General features: G+C 47.3%; 1 protein-coding gene across 7 annotated transcripts in view; it reads right to left on the reverse strand.

Annotated features, from left to right (window-relative positions):
* Positions 1-25698, reverse strand: part of SLC38A10 (solute carrier family 38 member 10) — a 47801-nt gene that overhangs the window by 20758 nt on the left and 1345 nt on the right. For 3 of the 7 annotated variants that reach the window (XM_048817398.2, XM_048817397.2, XM_048817399.2), the window contains exons 2-10: positions 24048-24165; positions 20115-20160; positions 17121-17214; positions 15341-15484; positions 12861-12985; positions 9134-9236; positions 7894-8076; positions 5723-5834; positions 5064-5170 (exon numbers count right to left, since the gene is read on the reverse strand). In XM_048817398.2, coding sequence (XP_048673355.2) covers positions 5064-5170; positions 5723-5834; positions 7894-8076; positions 9134-9236; positions 12861-12985; positions 15341-15484; positions 17121-17214; positions 20115-20160; positions 24048-24165 — 1032 coding nt within the window. Of the gene's footprint in view, positions 1-5063; positions 5171-5722; positions 5835-7893; positions 8077-9133; positions 9237-12860; positions 12986-15340; positions 15485-16482; positions 16663-17120; positions 17215-20114; positions 20161-24047; positions 24166-25698 lie in introns of those variants that run through there. The other 4 variants (XM_048817401.2, XM_048817400.2, XM_048817402.2 and 1 more) reach the window with 4 other exon arrangements.

Consider the following 25698-nt stretch of genomic DNA (forward strand, 5'->3'; position numbering starts at 1 on the left):
GGGGCCAGGGAGACGGTTGTTGGAAATGTAACTTGGGAGGGCACATCAAGAGAGGAGGAGGTTGCAGTAGACCAGACAGGAGATGCAGCAGCTCTGGACAGTGTGAGTGGTGCGGTCAGACAGGAAAAGCCAGATCTTAGAGACGTTATAGAGGAAGCAGCAGCAAGAACTGGTCACTGCCTGGTTGCGTGGGGGTAGAAGGGCAGGACATCCTGCAATGTTGTGTACGCCAAACACAGAGTCAGCGGGCTTTACCATTTCTGCCCTCGGTTTTCACGTTGTCCGTTTGCTTTCCCCAAAAGCCCCTGCATAAACGCAGCGCTGTGCCTCGGTCTCTGACACCCTGCCTCCAGAAACACAAGAGCGGAAAAGAAGAGCGTTTCTCCAAAAGGCCTCCTGTGGAACCCGCATAGGCCTGAGAGCTCTCTGGGAAAATGAGGCACCGGAAACAGCTGAAAGTTTGAAACCTTTTAAACATACAGCAAATGGTGGTTTTGTTGGTTTAAAAGAAAATTCAATTCCTAGTGGGCAACGTGGGCTGGAACCCGGGAGGTCAATCTCAACCCAGGATTCAATGCCTGGTCCCACGAACACCTTCCACTCTGAGCAACTCTGTGCCTCACAACTTTCACAGGCACTCTGGGTTGTCCATGAACCAACAACAGTGCAGGGAGGGAGACAGACAAGCTTCCCCACCACAGCCTAGCCAATGCCCTGATCACTCCACCCAGCGCTTGAAGGGGGCCAAACTGGACTCCTGGAGGCCACCAGCTGGGCCAAGCTACGCAGCACTTGTTGTGGTGTGCATAGATGAGGGTGTGGGGACTCGAGAGACAGTCAAAGCCCCTACTTGTGTCAGAATCTGAACGCAGGTTCCAAGGCTGGATGGCTAGAGGGTACTAACTAGCCCAAAGAACCATCTCCTGGAGCAAGGGACTAGAGCAAGCAGAAGGGAAGGCTGCGCAGTGAACAGCAAGTGGGGGCCAGATGACAACAACATTTCAGCTTAAGGCCAGGAGGCCAGGTCCGCCACGTGGTACAACTGCCGAACAAAGCTCGTTGGTCAGAGTACGATTAGCCAAGTGGAAGGCAGTGGGGAACGGCTGCTCCAGCTGAGGTCTCTGTCCGGTGAATTGGTCCAGTTGCCTGAAAAGGTTTGGCAGTGCTGCATTAAAACACTTCTTAAAAATTCCCATGGAGCCTCTCATTAATGATCCCCCTCCAGAGGGGCCTGTTTTATAGTTCCCAGAATCAAACATTGTTCCAGGCAACATCACTCAAAGGGTTAATTTTTAAAAACCCCTCATTTGCAAGTGACTACCCATGAAGGTAATGGATCTGACACAGCATTTGCAGTCAGCTAGTCAAACAGCAGAAATGACCTCTCTGGAATGCAAGGGGGAAAGGGAAAAAAAAAAAAAAAAAAAAAAAGACATTTATCTCCCTTGTTGGGCTTCCCGTAATGCCAAGAGGATAATTATAAGATCTTAGCAAGATCACTTAAATAAGAATAAAGGAACTCAGCCTGTTCCTGCATCACTGCAGGGTCACGGCGGGGGAACTGCCAGAGATTGACAATGAAGAGCAGAGACCCACATGGATGTTTCTGTGTCACATGACGGCAAAGCCCACATGCGCCCCAAAAAGTCACTTGTATGTGATTTACAAGCCTCCTGCTGGTGTCAGCAAGGCTTTGGGAGCTCAGCCCCTCATTGCCCCACCCTGTCAGTGAGCTTGAATAAACTAGAGGCCCAAAGGTGCACGCATCTGGTTAGTCACCCTCTTCAGCATCCATTTGTGCAAGCGGATTGTTTTGTACAGAGGAAGGGGCGATGCTTCACCAGCGCTGCTGACCAGCTGACTCGCAGTGCTCTCCTGTCACAGGACATCCGCCAGCAGCAGCTCACCATGAGACTCTGGAGGGAGCACGGGCAAACCTGAGCGGCAGGCATGGCCATGGCCTTGGAAAGATGCACCTGTCCATTAAGGCAAAGTCAAAAGGCCCCACTTCCCATGAGGAGCATTCTAAACATGGGGAGGGATTTACAGTGATGAAGACGACGGGCTTTTGCTTGCTCATGTCACTCAGTGGTGTTAACTCCCCCTTTGTACAGAAGTTAGACAAACCCCCGGTGCTTCCCTCTGGATGTGTTCGAGCCATCGGCAGGAATCTAGAAAGTGCTTTTGCCTGGGGTAATGACTGTAGCAAGCTTTCTAAATCCTTCTCCATTTTGGAACTTGAGCACAGTTAGGAAACACCAAGAGGGGAGAAAGTTAATTGCAATCAGAGTGCCGAGGCGGACTGCAAGATGCCTGCTCGGTCACTGGGTTCTCTACTGAGCTTCATCAAAGACATTAGGCTCTAAGAACAGTAACAAGTGAGCAAGACGACAGGGTTCGGCCACTGCCCTAGCAGGCAGCAGAGCCAAAGAGAGCCACTTTCCATCCCCACTATTCGGTACAAAGAGGAGTCACTAAGCAACCTTGGGTACCCTCTCTGTGGCTCATTTCCCCAAGTCTATCAGACCAGGATGAGAGTGACTTCCTCACCCAGAAGGGGCCTCTCAGACAAACTTATATCAACACAGGGAAGCCAACACCCTCCTGTCAGAAGCTAAACCCTTTGTTTACAGACCTTAATCTGACCTTTAGCAGCCCTCAGCCAAACCTCAGAGTTTGTCCCGAATCTCCCAAATGGCAGCTTTACATACCATTGCCCCATTGCTATTCCATGCCGAGCCGGAGAGCGCCCGGCACCTTACAAGACACTCTTGATGACGCTGACCACAACAAAGGGGACAATTTCCCAATTCATTCACACCTCTGTGAGCCTGGCTTTAAGCTTTTAAACTTCCCCTTGTTGCTGTTACCTGATCATCTTTCCAACACACCAAGCCTTTTAACTAAGCCACCCCTGGAGCTTAATCCAAGCTGCAATTCCCAGACTCTGGCTCACTGCCAGCTGTTGACTGACCAGCTGTCTGTAATAATTAACAACTCCCTGGCAGAATTAGACACCTTTTGCTGGCCAACAGAAACATCTGGGGATGTGAATGCCCCACCCCCTTGGAAAAGAACTTCTCAACCCTTCATCCAACTCCTCCACTTTCTAGTTTAAATGGTGCCACCCTTTCAGTGTTCAGGCATGTAAAACTCAGCTCCGCCTGACAGGAAGTCCCCCAAACGCTCACGGGCTTCCAGGAGTCTGGGCACGGTAACTAACACAGCCAGAACCCAGTAACAGAGGGCACAGGGAGAGAACTGCCCTCGCTGGGAGAATCACATCATGAGTGTTTTAGACAAAGGAAGATGCCCATAAAGATGGATTTCAAATCTTATAAAAATCAGCAGATCTGGTAACAAGACAAGATGGAAGCATGCATGCAGGGAGGAGGGCAGCAGGTTTAATGGCTGGGGATGGGAAACATGTCACATTGGTGCCCCTTCTCCCCCATCATTCTTGCTTATCACCGCAGCATCTGTGGATAGGTTGAGGGAGAGAGCAGAGCTACTTCTAGGGAGGGAGGAAAAAGCCAAAGGAATGTGAAAGAGCAGATACCTCCCTGGAAATGCTGCATGGGAGCTTCATGGAAGAAATAAACGAGTCTTCCGGAAGAGGTGGAGCAAGGAGAGGGTGGGCAGAGAATCCAGCATTCAAGCTGTAGGCCTGGGAGGAGTTCTGCAGCACCATGTTCTTTTCAGCGAGGCACAGATCCCTGCTGGAACGCTTCCAAGAACAAGTCAAAGCAAGTATGCAAACCTGATGGGCAACGGCTCATTCAAGGGTAGGCCAGATGAATCCCCAGCCGCTAGGTAACCTGTTGACCTCATACTCTGTGTAAGCCACTATGCCGTGATGGCGATTTCTGTAAGATACAGCCACCTGCCTTGCTGTTCTCCTGACCACCATTTCAGGCCATGCAGTCTGTGAGCCTCAGTGCTTGGTTGAGAGCAGCCGACAATCCCCTCCAGTCAGCCTGTCCAACAGCTCAGCCCATCCTGAGGGCAGGGTCACTTGTCTCGGAGAAGAGCCCTACTCAGCATGAGTGAAAAGCAACCCTTGAAAGTGCTTTCTGTTCCCCTGAAAATTCAGGCGGGCATTCAGCCCTTTCTTTGGGGTCTCAGGCCAGCCACAGTAGGACCAAAGCATCAAGACTCAGAGTGAGAGCCGGAAAGATGCGTCAGACGATGGAAAAGGAAAGCAACAGGAAAAAAACACTCCGCTTTAAAAGTCTCATGTGTGTTTGCAAACCCACAGGTCATTAAACAGAAAAAGCCATTATTTCTGTAGGACCCACTAAAATGTCTTCTCCCCCCGTGGATTTTGCAGTTAACTAACAAATCTGACTCCCTGTGACTGACAATGCTGGAGCCCCAACAGAAGCCTGTTAAAGTTACTGTGAGAGAAAACCAAATCATGTTAATTTCAGCTCTATTGCCAAAAAAATCAGAATTTGCGAAACCAAAAGATCAAACCCAGCAAAGAGAGATTTTGTTTCTGTCCCCTAGGAAGCTGATCCAAACTGGAGCAAGGGAAAAGCTAAGTTACCAATAGCCTCTGAATGACCCCGATTTTTCAGAAATCAATTCCTGTAGCAACACCTCTGTGTGTGTGTGTGTTCCCATTTATTATTATTATTTTGGCTGAAACCAGAAGGCTGAGGGTCAGCAGCAAGGACCCCCCTGCAGAGAAGAGTTGTTTATTTTACCCAGCCCAGATAGGTTGAAACTTCAGACCCACTAAGGTTTTATATGCTGCCTGGATTTCTCATTCTGTGGCAATACAGCCTGAGCCCACTGGACTGGGTTTGGTAAACAACATTTCACATGTAAAGTGGCTGCTTCACTTGCTGCTACAGAGACAAAAAGTGCGGGCCTTCCAGTGCTCACGGAGCAAGCAACTCCGCCGCTGGGGAGAGATTCTGGTCCGTGCAGCAGACCACAACAGTTCCCACCTGAATGGGGGGCGAGGTTTGACAGATTTCCCCTGCTGCAGTGAAACCAACCGAGTTCCCAGGCTCTACAGTGCGTGGGGGGAGAAGTCAATTAGCATCAGCACTGACCTGTGAGCAAAGGGCATTCTTGTGGATTTTCTTGTAAATAAGAGCTGGGCAGATAAAACAGATGAGGCTTCCCATTGTAGCACCTGTTAGGCCCAAGACAGTCTCCACTGGCAAGAAAGAGCAAGAACAATAATAAATAAAAGTATGCAAAATCCTTGGAGGAAGGGAAAGAATCTAGGGAGGTTGGCACGGTGCCACTTAGACTGCAGCTCTGAGCAACCCACTAGAATATGAGATGAGCCTCCAGCCAGTGGAGAGCTAGAACGGGGGTAAAATTAGTCACTGCAATTTATGCAGCACACAAGTACTTAGTCACCTTCTAATGACTTCAACCAGCTGCAAGTCCCTGATGGGCTTTCCCTCTGCAAGGGCACCTCCTCACCAGTCCCCCTCCCTGCCGGTCTCAGTGCATCTGCTCAGTGCTGGAGAGCTAATGACCCCTTCGCAAGCTCAGCTTTTCTGGAACCGTGTATAGGGAGCATGCAGACCTGGCCAGTGCTAGCTGGACATGCCAGAGTGCAGGGCAAATAGCCACAAATAATGGATATTCTTGAGAACACAAGATCTAGCGCGGCACAAACAAACTGGTGATGAGGAATGGGGAGAAAAGACAACAACAAGGCATTTCGGTCTCTATTCTATCCCACTTCTGCACTTACCATTTGGGATCATGATGCCTCCAACCATGGTTCCAAACACCACTGCCAGCGTGAGGGCTTTAAATCGAAGGGGTGGCATGTAACCCCCCGCAGCAAAGGTGCCATCTTTTTGCTATTAAAAAAAAAACCAAAAATGAGTTAAACCCCTGCTTTGCACCCACAGGTCTCTAAAGCAATTACCCAGCGTGACCTGCTAGATAAGCCAGACAAGACTTTGCAGCACTAGAATGGTGATGGTTTCACCTGCCAATGCAACAGTCTTCCTAGGTACCCAGTAAGAGGGCAATTAGCTGTGGCTGAGCAATTTTAATGTGCAGCTTCAACTCAAGTCTGCACAAGAACAGCCAAAGCTGCTAGTTCACATCCTGTGCGGAACGGAAACGTGACAATGGCGTCTCGGAACATTAGCGCCAAAACCCTCCTCCGCGAGCCTTCCTGCTTTCCCGGCAACACCCAGCAGAGGCAAGTGCCTGAGGAAGTGCTAGTGGAGGTGATGACGTGAGGGCGATGGGGCCCACGGTTCCTAGGGAAGGACGCCAGCTGTTGCTGCAGCTAGTTGCCACCCAATTGCAGATGGGGAGCGGGAAACCGTTCTGCACCACTGGCTTGTAAAACAAGTGGACTCAAAGAAACAAGCTGAATCTGTGGCTCTGCAAACAGTCCAGGGTATTTTTTGGTGCCAGTCCTAGATCACAACAGGCCCCCCACAGCTAAAAACACCCCTCCACATCTCCACAGCAGTGTGTGTTCAAAGCACTGTACGAGCATTAACTGAGCCACGTGACCTATCTAGGAGATTGGTGGGTTAGCATTCTCCCCATTGTAGACAACTGCAAAGTGACATGCCCAAAATAATCCAGCCAGTCCTGGGCAGAGTCAGGGTTAAACCTCAGAACTTCCCGATTTCCATGGCTTACTGCTCCAGACCATGCTCCTTTCACCAGCTGGGCCACCGCCACTCAGAGCATGAGAACGGAGCCAAGGGGCATCATATGGACAGCTGGGCCACCGCCACTCAGAGCATGAGAACGGAGCCAAGGGGCATCATATGGACAGCGGCGGCAGGATCTGGAGCTCTAAATTGCATGCGGTTTATTTCCTGCCCCAAGAGGTTTCTCGTTAGCTGACTACACAAAGGTCTCCGAACATTCCCACAATATCTCACCGTTATTTACCAAGTACCAATGGCATGCATAGCGCTGTACAGCACACAGAGGAGAACATGTTACCGCCACCAGGGATCAGACTGACTGTGTAGTCACAAAATACACCCCTGGCCGGGAGAAGGCCTGCCTCCAGGAATAGGGAAAGCGCAGGAGGGGGTGATGTAGTTTAAGTTGTATTTCTATAGCTGATCATCACTGAACAGTTCTGAGGAAGCAGGACACGGAACGGAAGCATCTGAATGAAGGAGGGGGACATTTGGCCCACGAGAAGGGGAGACTGTTCAGGGCATGATAACTAAAGGTGTAAAGTTGAGCTAAATAAGAGAGCAGGAAGAAGCAGGTGTAAAGATGTCAGGAGGATTCTGTGAACTTGTGCAGAACTTTGAAGATGGGGACCATGAGCTTGAGCTAGGTAAGGATGTGGGCTGGGATTTAGGTCTGAGCAGCAGGAAATAAGGAGCATCCTCTGTTTCTAATGGCTAATTCTTCCTCTCCTACTCTTAAGAGAGAGAACAACCTCGGCTCTGTTCTGTACAACACTTTGTATAAGGCAGGTGTGCAAACTGCTACTTGAGCAGGGAACAAGCACTGCATAAGACCTCTATTTAGGCGGTGGCACAGCAAATTCTGGGGTTTCAATCCCAGCACCTCTCCTCGTTAAATTATTGTGTGTTCTGCAAGGAGAACAAGACTCCAGAACTGCTGCGTATTAACAACTGCTCAGAACAGTCGTGCTTCCACAGAGCCAGATTTATACATGCAGTGCTGCGATCCTCATGCTGCCCCTATTAGCACACCACAGGCAGTTACAATTTCACTGGAAGCTGCAATACAGTAGATGGGGCTGAGGGTTCATCCACTCTCAATACCAAGTATCTGCAGCTAATCAGAAATACGGTGTCCTCAACCAAGCTGTGCAGTCGACTGGAAAAAATAAAGATGGCCCTTTGAAAAGTGACAGGGTCGATGGTGCAGGGCCAAGAGCAGCCTGCAGGAGGGTCTTACCTGCTGCTCAAAGAGAAGGGTGTTCAACGCCTGTCTGCACGGCAGAATCATCATCGGGAACCCAACAGCTACCGACATCATGAATCCCACACGAATCATCTCCGTCACCAGGTTGGAGGGGAAGTTCATGAGCACGTTCCCAGCGATGGCTTCAGTGTAGCTCACGTAACCAAAGAATCCCACCTGTGCAATGGGGAAAGGGAGGGAGTGCTGGTGGCGCACATCTTTTCTGAACATCAGGAGTATCAGCTGGGGGCTCCCACTGGACCCATCCTTATGGCACTGGGGCAACTTGTACGATACCTTGCTGACCAAACCAGGGAGGGCAGAGGGGAGCGACTGCAGGAGTGGCGTGTACTTGAAATTTTTCAGAAAGGAAGCAAAGCCCCACAGCTACTCAGAAAAGTGGGACAGAGCAAAGAACGTCAATTAAAACAGGGCAATGCCCAGCTAAGAAGGGACCCTGGGGCAACTTCCTACAGTGCAGATCTTCCAGTCAGCCCAGCCATGATATCTTCTCTAATCAAGCTAGGTGGCTGGAAGAGCTTTCACCTAAGAGCCACTGACACTATGAGCAGGGTAGGCATGGGTTTAACTGGGGGACCCCCTGGAATGGGTGATAATGGGAGCTGAGCAGCTGCCTTCCCAGCGCCTTATATTGGGCTGAGTTTGCTAGTGGGATTAAGCATTGCAGCTGAGATGGCTGCCGAGGCCCATGAACCTGAGCCCCTCAGTGAGGGAGGCTGTAATACAATCCCATGCAGCCGCCTAGCTCACATGGGAGGCTATTCTTGGGAATTATTAACTGGATTTTATTAACTAGAGTTTTATGAGGCATAACTTCCTTTATAACCTTCCAATTGCAACAGGCTGATAGGCAGCTCTCTCTAAAGACGGCAGCTCATTGGACAGCATCTCCACTTCCATTTGCATGATTGGAAGATGGAGACCCGGCCACTACACACGGAAAAGAAGATACTGAAGCCCCCACTCCAGCTCTGCTCAGTGGGACCTATTGTTCCAAAACCCTGGCTCTCTGAACACCTCTGTGCATCCGCAGTGCGGCCCCTTCCATTTTATTTCGCTTTCAGCAAAAGAACTCTTCATCCTCTAGAGCAGATAATGCCTGGCCCATCCCAGGACAGCGATGTTCACGACGGCTCCAAAGCTTATCCCAAAAATCACTTTTTTGGGAGGCAGGGGGAAAAGGGAGGAGAAAGGAAGGGTAGAGGCTTCTCACCGTAACATAGAAGGTGGTGACCACATTCAGAGAGGAGGCAAATATGGAGCTCATTATTTTAACGGACGGTTCATCCAGGCTATCATAGGTTGGTAAGACCTGGCTGCAGAAAAGCAGGTTCACATATTAAGCAATTTCAAGGAAACTTTCCAGAGAGCTGCAAAATCAAATTCATTCCCTAAGTTCTCTTGCTACAGCCCAGCAGAGAAAAATCTCCGACACCTTCCCCCCACAGAGCGTATACACACGGCTAGTCCACAATTTATATTGCTAATGCCAAGAGATTTCAGAACACTCACAATTGTAAGTGTTGTAAAAATATTCACTCTTCCCATCCCCCACCACCACGTGGAGTTAAATGTGTGATGTAAACATCTTGGTTCAAAAGTGTTGCAAAATGAATGACCGTTTGTTCCACTGAAACACCAGTGGCATGGGTCCAGGCAGCACATGGAGATTGTTGTTCTTGGAGCGCTCCGTGCTGATAATTAAAGCAACGCAGTGTTTACAGAATAAAAGCGGGAAGAGGGTTAGAGCATCACACTGTCTGAAAGAAAAGTTAAACAAACAGAACTAAATACAGTGCCTGTCATATTTCAGCACTGCTGCTAGAGCCCAGTTCCGAGAACGCTGGAAGCGCCAGTTACACAGGACTGCGGGGTGTTTCTGTACTTGGAAAGCACGTGGAATCCACTTTTTTTGCATCATCAGGTACATATTTTAGCAACTCATTAATCTCTTGTTGCTCTAATCCAAGTGGCCACCTCCTGACTGTGTATTACTGAAGAGAGCAACTACTGAGAGAGCTGGGGGAGGCGGGGTCAGTGAGACGGGCAGGGAGTACCCCCAACTCCAATGGGCATTAAAAGAAAGTGTGTGAAACGGAAGCCACGCTGGGAAAATCTTCAACCTTTTGTGCACCAAAATGTTCTGCCCAAAGGAAACTGGGCTGTCCCTTTAAACTGCAAATTGAGAAGCATGCAGGAGACCATATGTACAGCACTGTGACAATCATATATTTATAGGGACCCAAGAGGTAAATTTTCTCACAGGGTCATGTAGGATTTAAACTTCTTCACCGATCTTGAAATAAAAACCCTTAATATAGAAACTGCCAGACATCATGGACTCTGCTCTGAAATAGCAGCAGGCCCAGCGGGGGGTGGAGTGGAGCAGCGGCAGAGCGCGATAACACCCCTCTCTAGTCCAGGCTCACATTTTGTGGGCACAATAGCAATGCAGGAGAACAGCATTGGGGGGGGGGGGCGGAAGGGCGCAGGGGGGAAGAAGTGCCATGTAAATTCTAGCTGCAACCAATCCTCCTGTGATCGAACAGCAGTGCCCATCTAGTCATCTTGGGTTTCTAGTCACAGCTGCAGAGTCCCTCAAATCCAGACCACATGCCCCCGTGCCTCCCTGCCAGTCAAAATCCCGTCTGGGTGGAGCAAGCGTCTGACATGCACACAGCAAGAAGCATGTCCTGGCATGCTTGGGTTTTATTTTTAAACCGGAATGGTTGTGCGGAAGGCCAATGAAAGACCAGAAGCCTTCTCCTGACAAATGCTGCATATGCCATTAGTTTAGGCACCTTCACATCACTTGTGATCAAGTAAATGTAATGTCTCAGCTTGGATTTGAGAAAGATATTCAGACCACATGCCCTTTACAGTTCTTGTATTCCTGAGATGAGAACAAAGAGAGAGGGCACAAGCAAGGCAAGTCTGAGCCGGAGCAAGAGAACCCTGGCTTCGTTTTAGTTCAGTTCTCCAGTTAAACAGTATTTGCATCCCCACTGTAAAGCCCACCTCAGGTACTATTTCTGGGTGCAGATGTTACCCAGCAGTATTTCTAAGTTAGCCAGGGAAGCGCGTGAGCAAAGAGATACCACACAAGAGGGAGAGAATGAACGTAGGGTCAGTTTTTGCCTAGACTCAGGGCCTTATCCTGAAAAATGAGTACCCGCAAGCTGCCACTGACCTCACTGCATTGGACCCTGAGCACCCTCCAAACCCAGAGCTGCCAATGGATCACATTCTGATTTTGGTGTACTGGTGACATCAGTGGTGTTACACCAGTGCCACAGGGTGCAGGTCATATTAACCCTCAACCCTCCTGTGAGATACAATAAGCCCATTTTACAGATGGGGAACCTGAGGCACACAGGTTACGAGACTTGCCCAAGGTCACATAAGAAAACTGTAGCAGAGCCAATATCAGAGGTTGGGGATTCCTGGTTCCCAGTCCCCCTGATGAATCTGCTAGGCCACACTGCATAATGGTGGAAAGTAGGACACCTCTCTGAGCTCAGCAATGTTAATACACGTTTCAAAGGGCAGGGGAACTGAATCTACAAGTAAAATCATTGATAATAGTGGTGCACTCTGCTTGTTATGTTGCATTTATGTGTCTGGAGGGAAGGAATCTGATTTTTATGTTAGAATTATGTATTTTTCTAAAGGTGATTGGAAGGTCAGCAAAATTAAACACCCCTAGTCAGAGAATAACATGCTTGTGACATCACGTGGGCTGGAGAGAGCATGTTTTTCTGATGCTTGGGGGGGGAGGGGGAGGGTGGAATATAGGTTTTAGCTGTGGGTTTGGCTTGCCCTTTAAGGGGTATAACAGAATCTATATTTAGATAGATATATGCACACTCTAGTCCAGACCATATAATTGCACTGGGTTTCCAACTCCCTACAAATGTGCACTGGTTACAGAGAGGCTACCACAAGAAAAGGACAATTTTCTATTTAAAAAAAACCCTACCGCGGTAAGTAGGTAAAGCTGTAAAAGAACACAACTTCTGTCGCCAATTATAACGGAGACATTAAACAGCAAGACTGGAGCGTGTTCTGCTAGAAACAAAGCTGCCAAGAGAGACGATAAGTGGGAAATGATGATTTGGATCTCACATGTGGGTGTAAACGCAGCAGTATGAACAAATTTTATTTGTCACATTAATTTATTATTGGCATGCTGCGCGTTCGCTGGAACTACAGGGGGGAAGGGCCGGCTCTGCCAGTCTTCCTAACGCTGAAGGTCTTTTTGTGTCCACATTTGGATTTACACATCTATTTTGAGTTGGCTGATGCTTCAACCAGGCATGAATCACTCGCTCTTGTCATTTTAGTGGAGAAGGTAAAGCTGCTGGAATTATGGAAATAATCCGTCTTCAGTACCATGCCTCTGTGCGCCCAAAAACCCAACCCTCATTAAAAGAGGTGGGCAACTGGAAGCAACCATCTGAACTCAACAATTATGCAATTTTCTTTTAAATATTTTCAGCAACATTTGGTGAGGGTCAATAAGGCTGCCCATGTCGATTTTCCAGGGGGCGGGGGAGCTCTGATGGGGGTTAGGATGGAAACAACCAGGTCTCTTTTCCTGATAATAAACCATGATTTTCAAGCAATGGGTCAAATTCATAGTTGGTGTAACTCCAAGGAAGGCAGTGTAAGGCACACCAGGGATTCATCCGACCCAATGCATTTTATGAACAAGTAACTGCTCAAGCACAGTAACTCCTGGGTGTAACATAACTCCCTCCCACGTCGAGGTAACAAGAGAGTTACAACTGAACGAGATTCTGTACTTCAGTGGGCTGTAAAACATTGTGATTAAACTACAAGAGGGAGCCAGGCGGCAGCTTTCCCATTCAGATTCTTGGGACCCTTTGCCCTCACAAAACTCACTCCACACCACAATTGCTAGAACGGCAGGTACTTACGACTGACAGGCAAAAGACATGCCGAAGATAGGAATGCAGCGAAAAATGCCCTCCCAGCGCGTGTAACTGACCCGCTTCAGCCACTGCCCACCAAAGAGGCCATGTTTGAAAGATGAGAGCACAATCTGTAGCCAAAGGAAAAAAAGAGATTAAGAGCCAAACAGCAGAGATGCCGACCCAGACCTGAGGGGAGTGAGCACGCTGCCAGGAACATTGCCAAGGCAGCAGTGGAGGGCAGGAATAAGGCAGCTCTATCAGGAGGATGAAAAGGCTTTGAGTAACTTCCCCTGCAGCTCACAGCTGGATATCTGTTCCTCAGATTTCCCAGTCTCAGCCCCTCACCCTCAACACAGGTTAGTCAACCTTCCAGCTACTCTGATCTGTACGGGTCACCCCTGGCTGCCAAGCAGATAAAGGTATTTTAAAAGGCATATCCCATTCCCTGGTTGATGCCATCCTGCTAGCGGGCACCATGACCTCTCCCAACCCCACTCCCACCCACACACACCAGAGTTAGAACAGTTTGTGAGGGACACGCTCAGATAATCAGATTGCTCCTGAGCAGTCATTTGCTTGGGGCCACAGAAACCGGAAGTAGCAGACACAGGAGAATTTTACTTATGGATGACAGGCAACGGTGCACTCGGATGAGATAAGACACCTGCATACTGCCCAACCAAGCCCCCTTGACAATGCAAGCGCTCTGAAGAGCGGGGCCAATGTCAAGGATGTAAGCAGAGGCCCCAGAGATGGGTTACGAGAGCTATTCTCTCATGGACAAGGGAACTGATGGGCATTAAGTTGCACAGGAAACAGAAGGTAAATATAGCCAAATGCCCATTTATAATCTAGTCTGAATAGGTTTGACACTCCGAGAGATTCTGTCAGTGTTGCCAACTTTAATGACATGTGGTGCTTTTCTTAATGTCCCAGCTCCTGGCATCACGACTGTCACGATCACAGCTTTCGTTTCGAGCTGTCGCGCCTACAGAGAATAGCTTGAGGCAACCAAAGCGCATCCTAGGAGCTCAGAAACCGGGGCCAGACAAAAAGAACTCAGGATCTATTTCTTAAAGTCTGAGGCTGTTCTGGGGGCCTGACATGATTTTCAACGCTTGGAGCTAGCAGTACCGCTGTCCATCCAGAGAATGAAAGTCTCCACTGCCCGTTAATGGAGTCATTTGGTGAGTTTCCCAGATTATAAAGCTTGAAGGAACACTGTGATCATCCTGTCTGACCTCCTGTATAAGACACACCACAGAACCTCCCGCAAACAGTCCCTGGAGCAGATCTTTCAGGAAAACATCCCATCTTGACCTAAAAATTACAAGTGATGGAGAATCCACCATAGACCTTGGTAAGCTGTTCCAGTGGTTAGTTACCCTCAATGTTAAAAACACTTTGCCGTATTTCCGGTCTGAATCTGTCTAGCTCAATTTCCGACCACTGGACCTTGCTATACCTTTGCCTGCTAGACTGAAAAGAGTCAGTTTTTTGTTCCCCATCTAGGTGCGCATGGACTGGGATCAAGTTCCCCCTTAACCTTCTCTTTGTTAAGCTAAATAGATGGAGCTCCTTGAGTTTATCATTATAAAGCATATTTTTCCAATGCTCTAATCATTCTCGTAGCTCTTCTCTGAACCTTCTTCCATATATCAACATCCTCCTCTAGGCCGAGTACAATTTAGTAAGCTACGGAAACTCATCAGTGCCTCCTACTTAACCAAATTGGCTGGTACCAGTTTCCTCCAGATGAAGCTTTTTCATAAGGCCTAAAAACAAATATTTTTCCTGCACCACCTCTGTGTTCATGAGGTCTTCACTGCATAAGCAATTTAAAGTGCTACCATTTAGGAAGAAAAACGCTTATTGGCTCAATGACATTTACCACCGATACAAAAATTGCAAGCAGTGTAAAAACTTGTGTCCTTAAAAATAATCATTTTTCTCCCTAAAGATCAAGGTTTTATGAGTTTTAAGGAAAAAAGCTATTACATTACAGAATTCATTTTGCAGCCGTGTATGTCTTCCGCCATCTCCTGTCCCTAAATGTGATCAGAAATTCAGAATGCTATAAGCTGCACAGTATTCGTAAGCACACAGTGAAATGCAGGCCACAATCTGGTTAAGCTGCCACAATGTATTGACTTCACAGTGATTGACAGATATGCTAGCCAATTCCTATATAATATGGCTGTATATTCTTATTTCCATGTGGATAGGCATGTGGGCATCAGAGCAACAATTATCCCATGTGGAGTCAGCAATATTTAACAGAAAAGAGTACTGTATTTCAAACTTGGATCTCAAACCTGGATGCTCTTCCCGGTGGGCAACCCCTGTGACCACGAAGATCCCCACTGGGCTGCTGTGCAGGGGTCCCTCCCACATGGAAGAGCTGGCAGGATCAGGATCTCTTTCAGATGAATTAACCACCATCTCTCTCCCCACGAAACAGTCTTCCAGCCATTGATACTCACCACAAACATAAACACAGTGTAAAAGATCAGCGCCATAGCACTGAATGACTGTATGGAAGCCATCATGTTCCTCTGGAGACTCAACGGAAGGACGATGCACAGGGAGACAGCAAACAGCAAGATAATCCGGAAGCTGCCGGTTACCTAAAAAAGGACCATCATAAGGAACAGAAGTACAGAGCATGCAGAGATCTCCCAGTTTTATTAACTGGAACTCATGAACCCGTATCGACAAAAATAGCGTATTGTCCCCAAGAAGGAGACACAAAGCAAACAGCAGAGACTAGGAATCTGAGGTTACATGCTCCTGACCTTAAGAAAAGCTTTGGCGATAGAGAGCATGCTATTTCCTCAGCAAGATCTGTGATTAACCTAGGCAGTCACTGGGTGCCACTGTTGCTCAATATAGCACATGACAGACCCACTCTAAAGCAGATTTGTTGGGGGTTTAAACAATAATCCAAACACAGACTATTTGAATATTTTGTATGCACTTCCAGCAACTAAATGAAAATTAACCTTGTGTAAAAAAAAAAAAAGGGGGGGGGGGGGAAGCATAGAAATGGAAGTCTTGAAAATTCTGATCCAGAAAATTAATCAGAAACTCATATTGGTATTTATTATAGCAGAACACTCTGAAATGCCTGGAAATATTTAATAACTAATTTGGCTGCAGCCACAATGCATCTTTTTAACTTCACAGTTCCTTAATCAAAGCTTAACAGCATCAGGCTGGAGCAGATAACAGCCATGCCAAGATCCTTCGACATGTCCATTTCACTTCCTCAGCCTGCCCCATCCCAGCTCCAAAAGCTGCAGATTACTCCTTTGGAGAACTGTGTGCCAGGGAACAGAGTGCCTCTCCCATCAGAGAGGGGGAGAGGCACTCTCAGAAACAGTCTCACCATAAAGTGGGGCGGGGGAGGAGTCACTGGGTGTATTTTAATTTGAAGAGGTGAAGAGATCAGTGGGTGGCTGAGGTATCCCAATCCTTCCTCTTCACACCCCAAAGAACTACAGTTTGGGAGCAGGAGGAGCACTCTGAACTAGAATGGTAAATGGGAATGAAGATTTGGGCAGAAGAATTATGTCTCACTGCTTTTTAGTTTCTGGCTGAGCAAAGGAAGAGGGACAGAACGTACCAACTCGTGCAGAAAATTTACTTGGGATTTGCAGCAGGCCATGTATTTCATGACAGAGACATATTTTAAAAGAATTATTTTGTTGCACGTGGTGTTTCCTATGTCAGGAGTTGTATCCATCCCACTGTCTGACATGCATCAGAACTCCCAGGTGTTGACATGGCAGAGTGCTCTCATGTTCTAGTGCATAAAGAAAAGGAGGACTTGTGGCACCTTAGAAACTAACCAATTTATTTGAGCATGAGCTTTTGTGAGCTACAGCTCACTTCATCTGATGTATACCGTGGAAACTGCAGAAGACTTTATATATACACAGAGAATATGAAACAATACCTCCTCCCACCCCACTGTCCTGCTGGTAATAGCTTATCTAAAGTGATCATCAGGTGGGCCATTTCCAGCACAAATCCAGGTTTTCTCACCCTCCACCCCCCCACACAAATTCACTCTAGTGCATGACACTTGCCGTTAAGCTTTAAAATGGGAGAACAGTAAGTTTCCTGGATGTACCCTGATGATGATATTAAGGTGGGTTGCTCTCTGCGGCATCATAACACGCATTGCATGATGTACTTATCCAACAATCACAGCATTGTCTCTTTAAACTGTTGGACAAGTACAAGTGATTGTAAGTTTACCTGTAGTCCAAGCAACCGAGCGAAGAAGTTTGATCCCAAGTCACCAATCACAACATAGAAAGCAATGCAGGTTCCCAACATCAGCCCAATCATGCTGGAAAGAAACACACACAAATGAAAAGCTTGAAATCTAAATTCCACTCTGGAGCAGAGAACTCCCTTGGAATGGAGCATTTACCACATACCTGCAAGTAATAATGGCTGTATTCCTAGAGGATTAACTTTTTGCAACCCTCACCATGGCTACGTCTACACTGGACTCCTCTTTGGAAAACTTCTCACTGTCACTACCAAAAGTGAAGCTGCACTGGTGGCAGCATTAGTGTAGACCGGACACTGCTGTTTTAACCACTGTATTGTCTGTCCCCAGCTCAGAGGGATCTGGGGGGCACAGTGCTTAAAATACCAGTGGCTACTGATTCTTCACCTGCACCACGGCTCCCATTGCTGATACAACTGATAGCAAATTCAGGCCTACCAAGTGGAGTGAAAGTCCGTTGGAACAGTTTGGGATTCTACTATAAGCAGTTTCAGTACAAGGCTTGTCTACAGTTGGACACGCAGGAAAGCTAAGCCGAATTAGTTAAAGATGTAAATTTAAAGTGGAGTAGTTAAGTGAATTAAGCTAAACCAAAGTAAGGTCTGGTTTACACTTAAAATTTAGATTGATATAGCTACGGTACACCCCTGAGCACAGTAACTATGCCAACCTAACTCCTGGTGTAGATGCAGCGAGGTCCAAGGAAGAATGTTTCTAACCACCATCGCCCAGGGACCTTAGGCGGTGTTCCTACAGCAATGGAAAAACCCCTTCTGTCACTGTGGCTGCGTCTACACTACAGGGTTATGCCAGCATAACTACAAAGCCAAAGCTACATGCTACAGTCCTCATAGTATAGGCATAGTCTAAAGTCACTTTACTTCTGAATGAGAGCATCCATATAGGGGTTTCATATGTTTTAACTAATGCACTTTAACTTGACACCTTTAGTTAATTCAGCTTGGCTTTCCCGAAGGTCTCCATGTAGAAAAACCCTACGTTTCGCAAGCCTGTTGCACATCTCTGTGCCCTGCTCAGTGCTGAGAAAACGGCTGGCACTCACTAATAATAAAGAATAACAACGTGGGTTCACCTCCTTCTAGAGAGACATGCTACAGCCCTGATCCTGCCACCATATAATCAGTAGTAGGGTTAGTGCAGTGCCTTGTGCTGAGGGGCCCTAGTCGTGGGTCAGGACTCCGTTGTGCTAGGCACTGTACAAACACAAAACAAAAAGCTAGTCCCTGCCCCAAGGAGTTTACCGTATCCAGGCATGCAGAGCCCATCCCTGAGTGGAACCCCAATGAGACTACATACAGAGGGACAGGTCCACCCACATGAATGCCATCCCAGGATCAGGGCGTGTATTTTTCTTATTCCTCCCCCTCCTTTCACAAGCCTGAAAATAAATTCTTTCCCCATCAGTTTTGTCCAAACAATGGGATTTCTAGTGCAGCCGAAGCCAACAAAGCTCCATCCAGTTTACTTCCTCCTGTGTGCAAAGTCTTTGCAGAATCGCCAAGGACCCGCAGAGTTCTGCTAACAGCATGTGAGTTAGTTTAACTGCTGTTGGGAGCCAAGGATGGGAACTCAGTTTGGGAGTGTCCCTTGAAGAGGACAACTATGCATTTCTTAAACATTGATCACAGTAGTAAGCGTACAGGGAGTATTCGGAGCCCAAAACTAGCCCACTCCGCAATCAGCAGTAATGGGCTGTACTTGAAATCTATACTGCAGTACAGGGGTTTGCAGACATTTGCACAGGGCGGACCAGATTTTAATGAGGACACTGTCTCAGGAACCACTTCCCGCTCCCATTCACGGTTGCATGGACCACTTCACCTCCCATTTCTGATCATATAATACCCCTGTGGTAACTACGGCAACTTGTTCCATGGAAAGTAACATTAGAAAAGTACTGTGTGTGTTTTTAGCTGTCTTACAGGGAATAAGGAGGAGGGCCAGAACCATGGCATCAGCCAGACCTCCAAAGATCACCGTGCAAGACCCTCTGCTCTACAGAATGGGCTGCATTGCCACCCCTCGCCTGGAACAGTGACGTAAGGCCAACCAGACTGTTCCATCTCTACTATGTGTCCTTTGCAGCTTCGCAAATAGCATTTTTAAGAACAGAAATGTTATAGTTACAAGAGTCAGAGATCTTGGCCTGTGCTGTCATTAAATGAAATCAGGATTCCAGCCCACTGTCCCCAACAGATACTGTTCCTATTAATTTGCATCTCAAAGAGCTTTACTAAGGCAGCACTCCTACAATGAAAAAAGAAAAGGAGGACTTGTGGCACCTTAGAGACTAACAAATTTGAATTTATTTAAATTTGTTAGTCTCTAAGGTGCCACAAAAGCACTCCTTTTCTTTTTGTGGATACAGACTAACACGGCTGCTACTCTGACTCCTACAATGCATTCTAATGCATCAAGGAGAATTAAAGCAGATCAGTGCTACTCCTAGTCTACCGAGGGGGAAACTGAGGCACAAGGCAGGCTAATGGGCAGATTGTCAGAGGTACTAAATGCACCCAACTTCTGTGATTTCAGTGCTATGCTCATCACCTCTGTAAATCACACCCTAAGTGATTTGACCAAGGGTTCATAATAAGTGTAGCAGAACAGGGAACGAAACCCAGGTCTCATGAATCCCAGTCCCTCACTAACTACTAGACAACATTGCCTCTCCCTTCAGAAACAAAGGAATGCACCAACCCAGCTGTCTGAATGAATGTCTTACAAAGCAGACAATGGAAGTGACAGCAGTTTAGCTCACGATCAGCCCAAATTCTAGGTGTCAAGGGTGGCTTTCACAAGAAGAGAAGGCAGGGGGGTAAGAAATAAAGACATGGTGAGGCAGTTGCCCTGTAGGGGGTTTGAAAAAAGCCTTTTATTAACAGATATAAACTAATTAAAATTATTTAGATTTGAAATAAATAGCTCTTTACCTGGTCTCCACCAGCATTTTCCCCGCTTTTCCATAGGCATGAAATGCTACCAAAGGAGAAAAAACAGCACCATGAGCCAAGGGAGGGTGCAGCCTGTGACACATACATCGGTTAGAAATTAACAATAATCGCCATGAAGGGCAATTTGACAGGAATCTGCAAGTTTTGCATTTGGGGGCTGGTTTCTGCTACCCACCCTCCCATCTTCTTTTTTCGGACATGCCATCCGAATATCAAAACCCACATAAGACAAGAACAAAGATGAGGGAAAGCTACAAAGCAGGTTCTTTTTTTACTCTGTTGAGAAAAAAAGCAGCGCTAAGTAGCAGTTACACATGGCAACCATTAGAAGAAGAAAGTCAGCGTGGAGGAGAAAATATGCATGTGTAAGATGTTGTGTGACAAAAAGTTACTACAGTGCAAAATTTCAGGCAAGTTCCCGTTTTTATTTTTTCCTTCCCATTGTAACTGAACCGCCTGATGTTGCTGGATGGGAGATCTGAAATGGTGCCCAGAATGTTCAATTCCATTCCCAGAATACCCAGCATTCACAACCCACACCACAGGGATTTTGCCAAGAGCCTTTTTTCCCCCATACTTTGGCCGTAGCTTGTAGCGGAAAATGATCAGTATCCTTTCACTGACTGTGTTTTCTAAAAAGAAAGAGCCAGGAAAGCTCTGCTTATACTTTTGGAGATGACATCTTACTGGGGGATAGGGGCAATTAAGACCTCCAGTTCGAACACAGATCACATTGTTTTTGCATTAGTCCTGGTTAACTAACTCTAGCAGAATCAAGCAAAGAACTGCCTGTTTTTCCCCACTGAGCTTCTCTAGCGGTGGCTGTACAGTCTACGTGCCTGAAGGTAGCCAAGAAATAGTTTGTTCATCTCTGGAAGTGCCTTCTATGACCTTCAATGTTATCGCACATCCCATATTTCCCTGGAACCTCCCTAGTCTGAAAATGAAGGAAATCAACTGGCCACCTCTATAATGGGAAGGAAAGCGTGTGGGAAGACACCACTAGAATAATAAGTTGAAGCTCTCATCCTGCTGAGTAACTCAGAAGGCAGCCAATGCATGGTAAAGAGTAGGGTGAAATCCAGTCTTTGTTAGATTTCTGGGGCTCCTGGGCACCATCTGTCCATGCAGAGAGGTTGCAATATTAAAAAGGGACGAGCAAGCAATACCTCTGGATTTTGTCTTCTCTTTGCGTGAAGCGTCCTGGCAAAAAGGGGAAGCAGCTGTTGAGTGGGACAGTTAAGTTGTATGTACCTGAGGCCTGGGCATGCAGGAAGACGAGCAACCAGGAAAAGAAAAATCACCTTCCTGGAGATGATTTGTGAAATGACCTGATCTCCACAAAGGATAGCTGCTGTTCCATCACTCCAATAACCCTCTTTTTTACATCACGGAGAAGTGCAGGCACCTCTGGGCAATGACGACGGGCACTGGTGACAGTCTAGGTGTGGGATTCTATAAAATGATCAGTGTCCTTGGCTCCTCTGAAATAATGTTTTAATGAGAATGAGTCTTCAGACATGTTATGCCAGATGTCCCCACCTGGGGCTGCTGTGAAAATTGGATCTTTTATCTTCTCAAAGAGGAGATGGACTGTGCAAAATTACTCAGCCAAACCACTCCAGAAATCTCACCAGCTGAGCACAGCTGGATTTGGTCAGTATTTGGAGAGGCTCTTCCACAATAAACCCCAAGGATGCTGCACAGTGACCTTGGTGATTCAGCACATGGCACTCATCTCAATGCCATGCGCCGTGCAGACAAGGTGTGGGTCCGGAGTGCCGGCAGTCTTTAAAGATCCCACAGTACTTTTGGCAGCAGCAAGGAGCTGCTTTAACTCTTGTCCTGGTCAAACTCTAGCTGCGATAATTCCATCCCACTTCCTGAATTCCCACTGCAGACTCCCTCGGATACAATATTCACGTCTTAAGATCCTCACGTGTTGTACAACGCTGCTGTGCACTGACAGCTGCTCAATGAGAGCGAAGGGGGACATATCTGTAAAAGCCAGAATACATATCTTCTCTCCGTTGGGAATTGCTGCATAAATTAAGGTGTTTATCCTAGACTGCCATGACCCTGGCTCTTTTGTTACTGCATCTAGTGATCTGAATGTTCTTCCGGAAGGGACTAGCTGGCTGAAGTTAATTTGCAAAACTTTCCTGCATCTTTCAGAGCTGCCAAAGCCTCCCACAGAATCAGCCGCAGGGGCTGCCAGGATCTCTTGCAGATGTACAACGTACAAGCAAACGGTGACAAAGACTGTCTGTGTATAGCCGCTCAACCTTGATGCATTAGGATGCATTGTAGGAGTGCTGCTTTCATTCGCGCTGAGGACGTCTTTCCTCTCAGCGCTGTCCCTCCTCCGGCTGCTTGTGGTGGCACCTCTCCCATGGGGAGGAAAGGAAGGCGCTTCTCTCAGTGCCAGCATTTGTGTGACAGGAGGTGCCAGGAAGTTTGGAAGCATAACTGGCCCTCTGTGTCTTTGAGCTCCTTGGCTTTGGAAAGTGCAGAGGATCTCGTCTTCCTGGGAGACCCTCCAAGGTGAAGGGGGACTCTATGGATTTCAACAAGAGAGAAGCAGCACACAAAGGCTTACTGTAATGAGGAAGGGGGTGGAAGAGGCGCTAGGGGCAGCTGGTACTGGGGACGCCGGGCCGTGTGAGACTCCACCTGAAGGCTCAGCTATAACTGAGCCATCTTTTCAGTACCAGAGGAACCACCTTTGAGACCAAAGAGTTTTCTCATCTTTTCTGCTTTTGGTCGATACATTTTGGCAGAAGCTGCTCTGTGCAGCTAAATGATGGGTCTCAGTCATTTAATGAACTGAAGGGACCCATCTGTCAACAGCACGGACACTGAGCAGACTGCATATTGCTTTCAAATCTTTCGTAGACAGCGAGAGCAGCCAATTCTCTCCACTGACTCCCAAGAGAAGTTACACTGAAGGCAACTAGGCAATTGGGGACACAAAGGATGGGCTTAAGGTCACAGGAAGGCAGAGGAAGGGACTTGCAGCTATGAGACTCTTCCATCTCCATCACCTGCAGGAAGAAATCCCACCACAGCAAAGGTGAAGACTGAAAAAGCATAGGGAAGGATTTCTAACCCCTGGTGCAGCAGCTCAAATAGGCCCCATGAGGGGCTATTCCGCCTGGATCTCCATGGTTTCCCAGGAAGAGAATGCTTTCAATCAGCAACTCTTAATTGTATGTGTTGATCAAGAGGATTCAAACTCCTGAGGCCAGACCCAAACATCTCCTCCCCACAGTATCCTTGGGAATCAGAGAAGAGGTCATAAATAGATGCCAAGACTGGTGCCAACGCCAAGTAGACAAACTATAAGGAAGAGGGATGGTGAACTCTGCCAAAAACCCACACATGAATCTTGTTCATGTTTTCATTTTCTTAGCCACTTGGAACTTTGTGCACAGTTTCCTCTCACCTCCCCCTTGCTCTGCCATAAGCACTCAGACAGTTGAGATTCAGGAAGCCTATGCTCTATGCCAGGCACTCAACTGGCAGAACCCAATGTCCTCGGCAGCACACTGGGTGGGGAAGCTAGTGGGTTTCATACAGAGACCTATAATTTACAGCAGACACCCACTACGCCAGCTCCTGAGAGCTTGTGTTTTGATGGTTCAGCATCGCAGCGCCTCCTCCTGCACTGTCGAGTCAAAACAACTCTGTGCCTATTAACTTCACAATCAAAGGCAGAATTAAACCCTCAGATTACTCTGGCGACAAGAAGCAGGAGGAAGGCATAAACAAGGAAGGCAGAACACAGTAAAAACTATGCCAAAAACAATGTTAATAATTCAGCACTATTAGTATGAAAGTTGTAAATGTAAAGGTCAGAGTAAAACTGCAGTTTAAAAAAAAAAGCAAAGCCTCCGAGCTGAAGACCCTCACCAAGTCCTGCGTAAGTCCTGCGCTTGCTAAGAGTGGCCGATTTCACCAGGAACATACAGGACTGATGAGTCATCCAGGAACAGAAAATCAGCAGCACAGCTCCCAGGACAATGCCACACTGCACGGGAAGAAAAAAATAAAAGCACAAGATGGAAAGCAAGACAGGTCTCCTGTGCAACTGTTACTTCACACATTCTTACTGCTCTCCCAGATCACCTACAGGCTCCCTTGCACATTTCCAGCCCCATTTTAGCCCATTAAGGGAGTTCCCCTGCCTTCAACAACAGCCAGCAGAAATGTGACGTATTAGTTCAATTTCACTCACTTGCCCCAGTTTGAGGCAGAGTCACAGAGCAGCCACCTGGTTCCTAAATGGCTCAGCTGCAACACTTTTGCCTGGAAAAGTGAAACCTGAGCAATTTATGAAACAGAACTTTCAAGCCATAGCACTGTTTGCGTCCTGCCATCCAGTCAGTTTCAGGGCTTATTAAAGCAGTGTTCTCTACAGTTCATAACAGAATCATGTAAAGCGGGTAGTTATTCTGTAGATCCAGGAGTTAAAAATCTGTCATAAGACCTATCCGTAAGCACCAGGGGCTGTTCAATACTTTTACAGCAGAAATTATGCGCTAGCTATCTACCCTCCCAGCATTGTTTGGCTCGCCTGTTTGCAGACGACACTGTTAATCACTGAACATTTAGGAAAACAAGACGTGACTTTAAACAGGCATGAGTGGTGTCAAATCTCACTGCGGCTACAAACTAGTCTATTTTTTTCAAAGTAGGTGCATCACTGGGGCTTCTGGCAGCCCGTGAACAGGAAAAGCAAGGGCTCATCTCTTTGCATATAGAGCCCATGGCTTGGTGTGCAACGCCTTAAACCCAGCCAGCTTGACAGGCTGCACAGCACTGGTAAGGCTGTAGACATCCCGATTTTTTATTTGCACTTGGGGAGAAGCTACTGTGTGAAGACCTTGTTCCAAAGGAGAATGCGAGTCGGGCAAATGAGAACATCAATCCCAGTCAGTTGCTGGACCATCCCCTCACTCTGCATAATGTACACTGTATAATGGTCACAACTTCCTGTCACCAGTGGCTTAAACTAGTAAAGAGAAGCTTGAACTACCAGTGCATGCTCACACCTACACTGAGTAAACAGTGACCGGCTGCAACTCTCAGCATCTCTCTCCCCTCCCTCCGGTTGTGTTTCTTGTTATACCACATGTAAAATCAGATGAAGCTCTTTGCGGTGTGTCTCTCATCAACAGCAGATGGTCCAGTAAAAGCTATTCCCTCCCTTACCTTCTCTCTCTCAATAGCTTGGGACTGACGTGGCTGCAACAACACCGCATAAGATTTTGGGGGCAGGGACCACGCCTTTCTGCCTGTACTGAAAGGTGCCCAGCACACTTGTGGGTATTCTTAAAGTTAGTGATAATATAAATCAATTTTTCTACATCTCAAAGGCAAGTAGATACAACAGAATCTATTCCCAGAAAGGAAAAAGCTGAAAACGTAAACTGAATGAAGTTTCTCTGACTCCTCCCACTACCAGTGTTGTGCTTTTCTCACACTACCTGCAAACTAGAACAGCCGCCAGACAAAGGTACATCAGATGTCATCTTCTCTAGGAAGTCACTGCTGACAGCCC

This window comes from Caretta caretta, chromosome 14 (assembly GCF_965140235.1).
Source record: "Caretta caretta isolate rCarCar2 chromosome 14, rCarCar1.hap1, whole genome shotgun sequence".
Taxonomy (NCBI): domain Eukaryota; kingdom Metazoa; phylum Chordata; order Testudines; family Cheloniidae; genus Caretta; species Caretta caretta.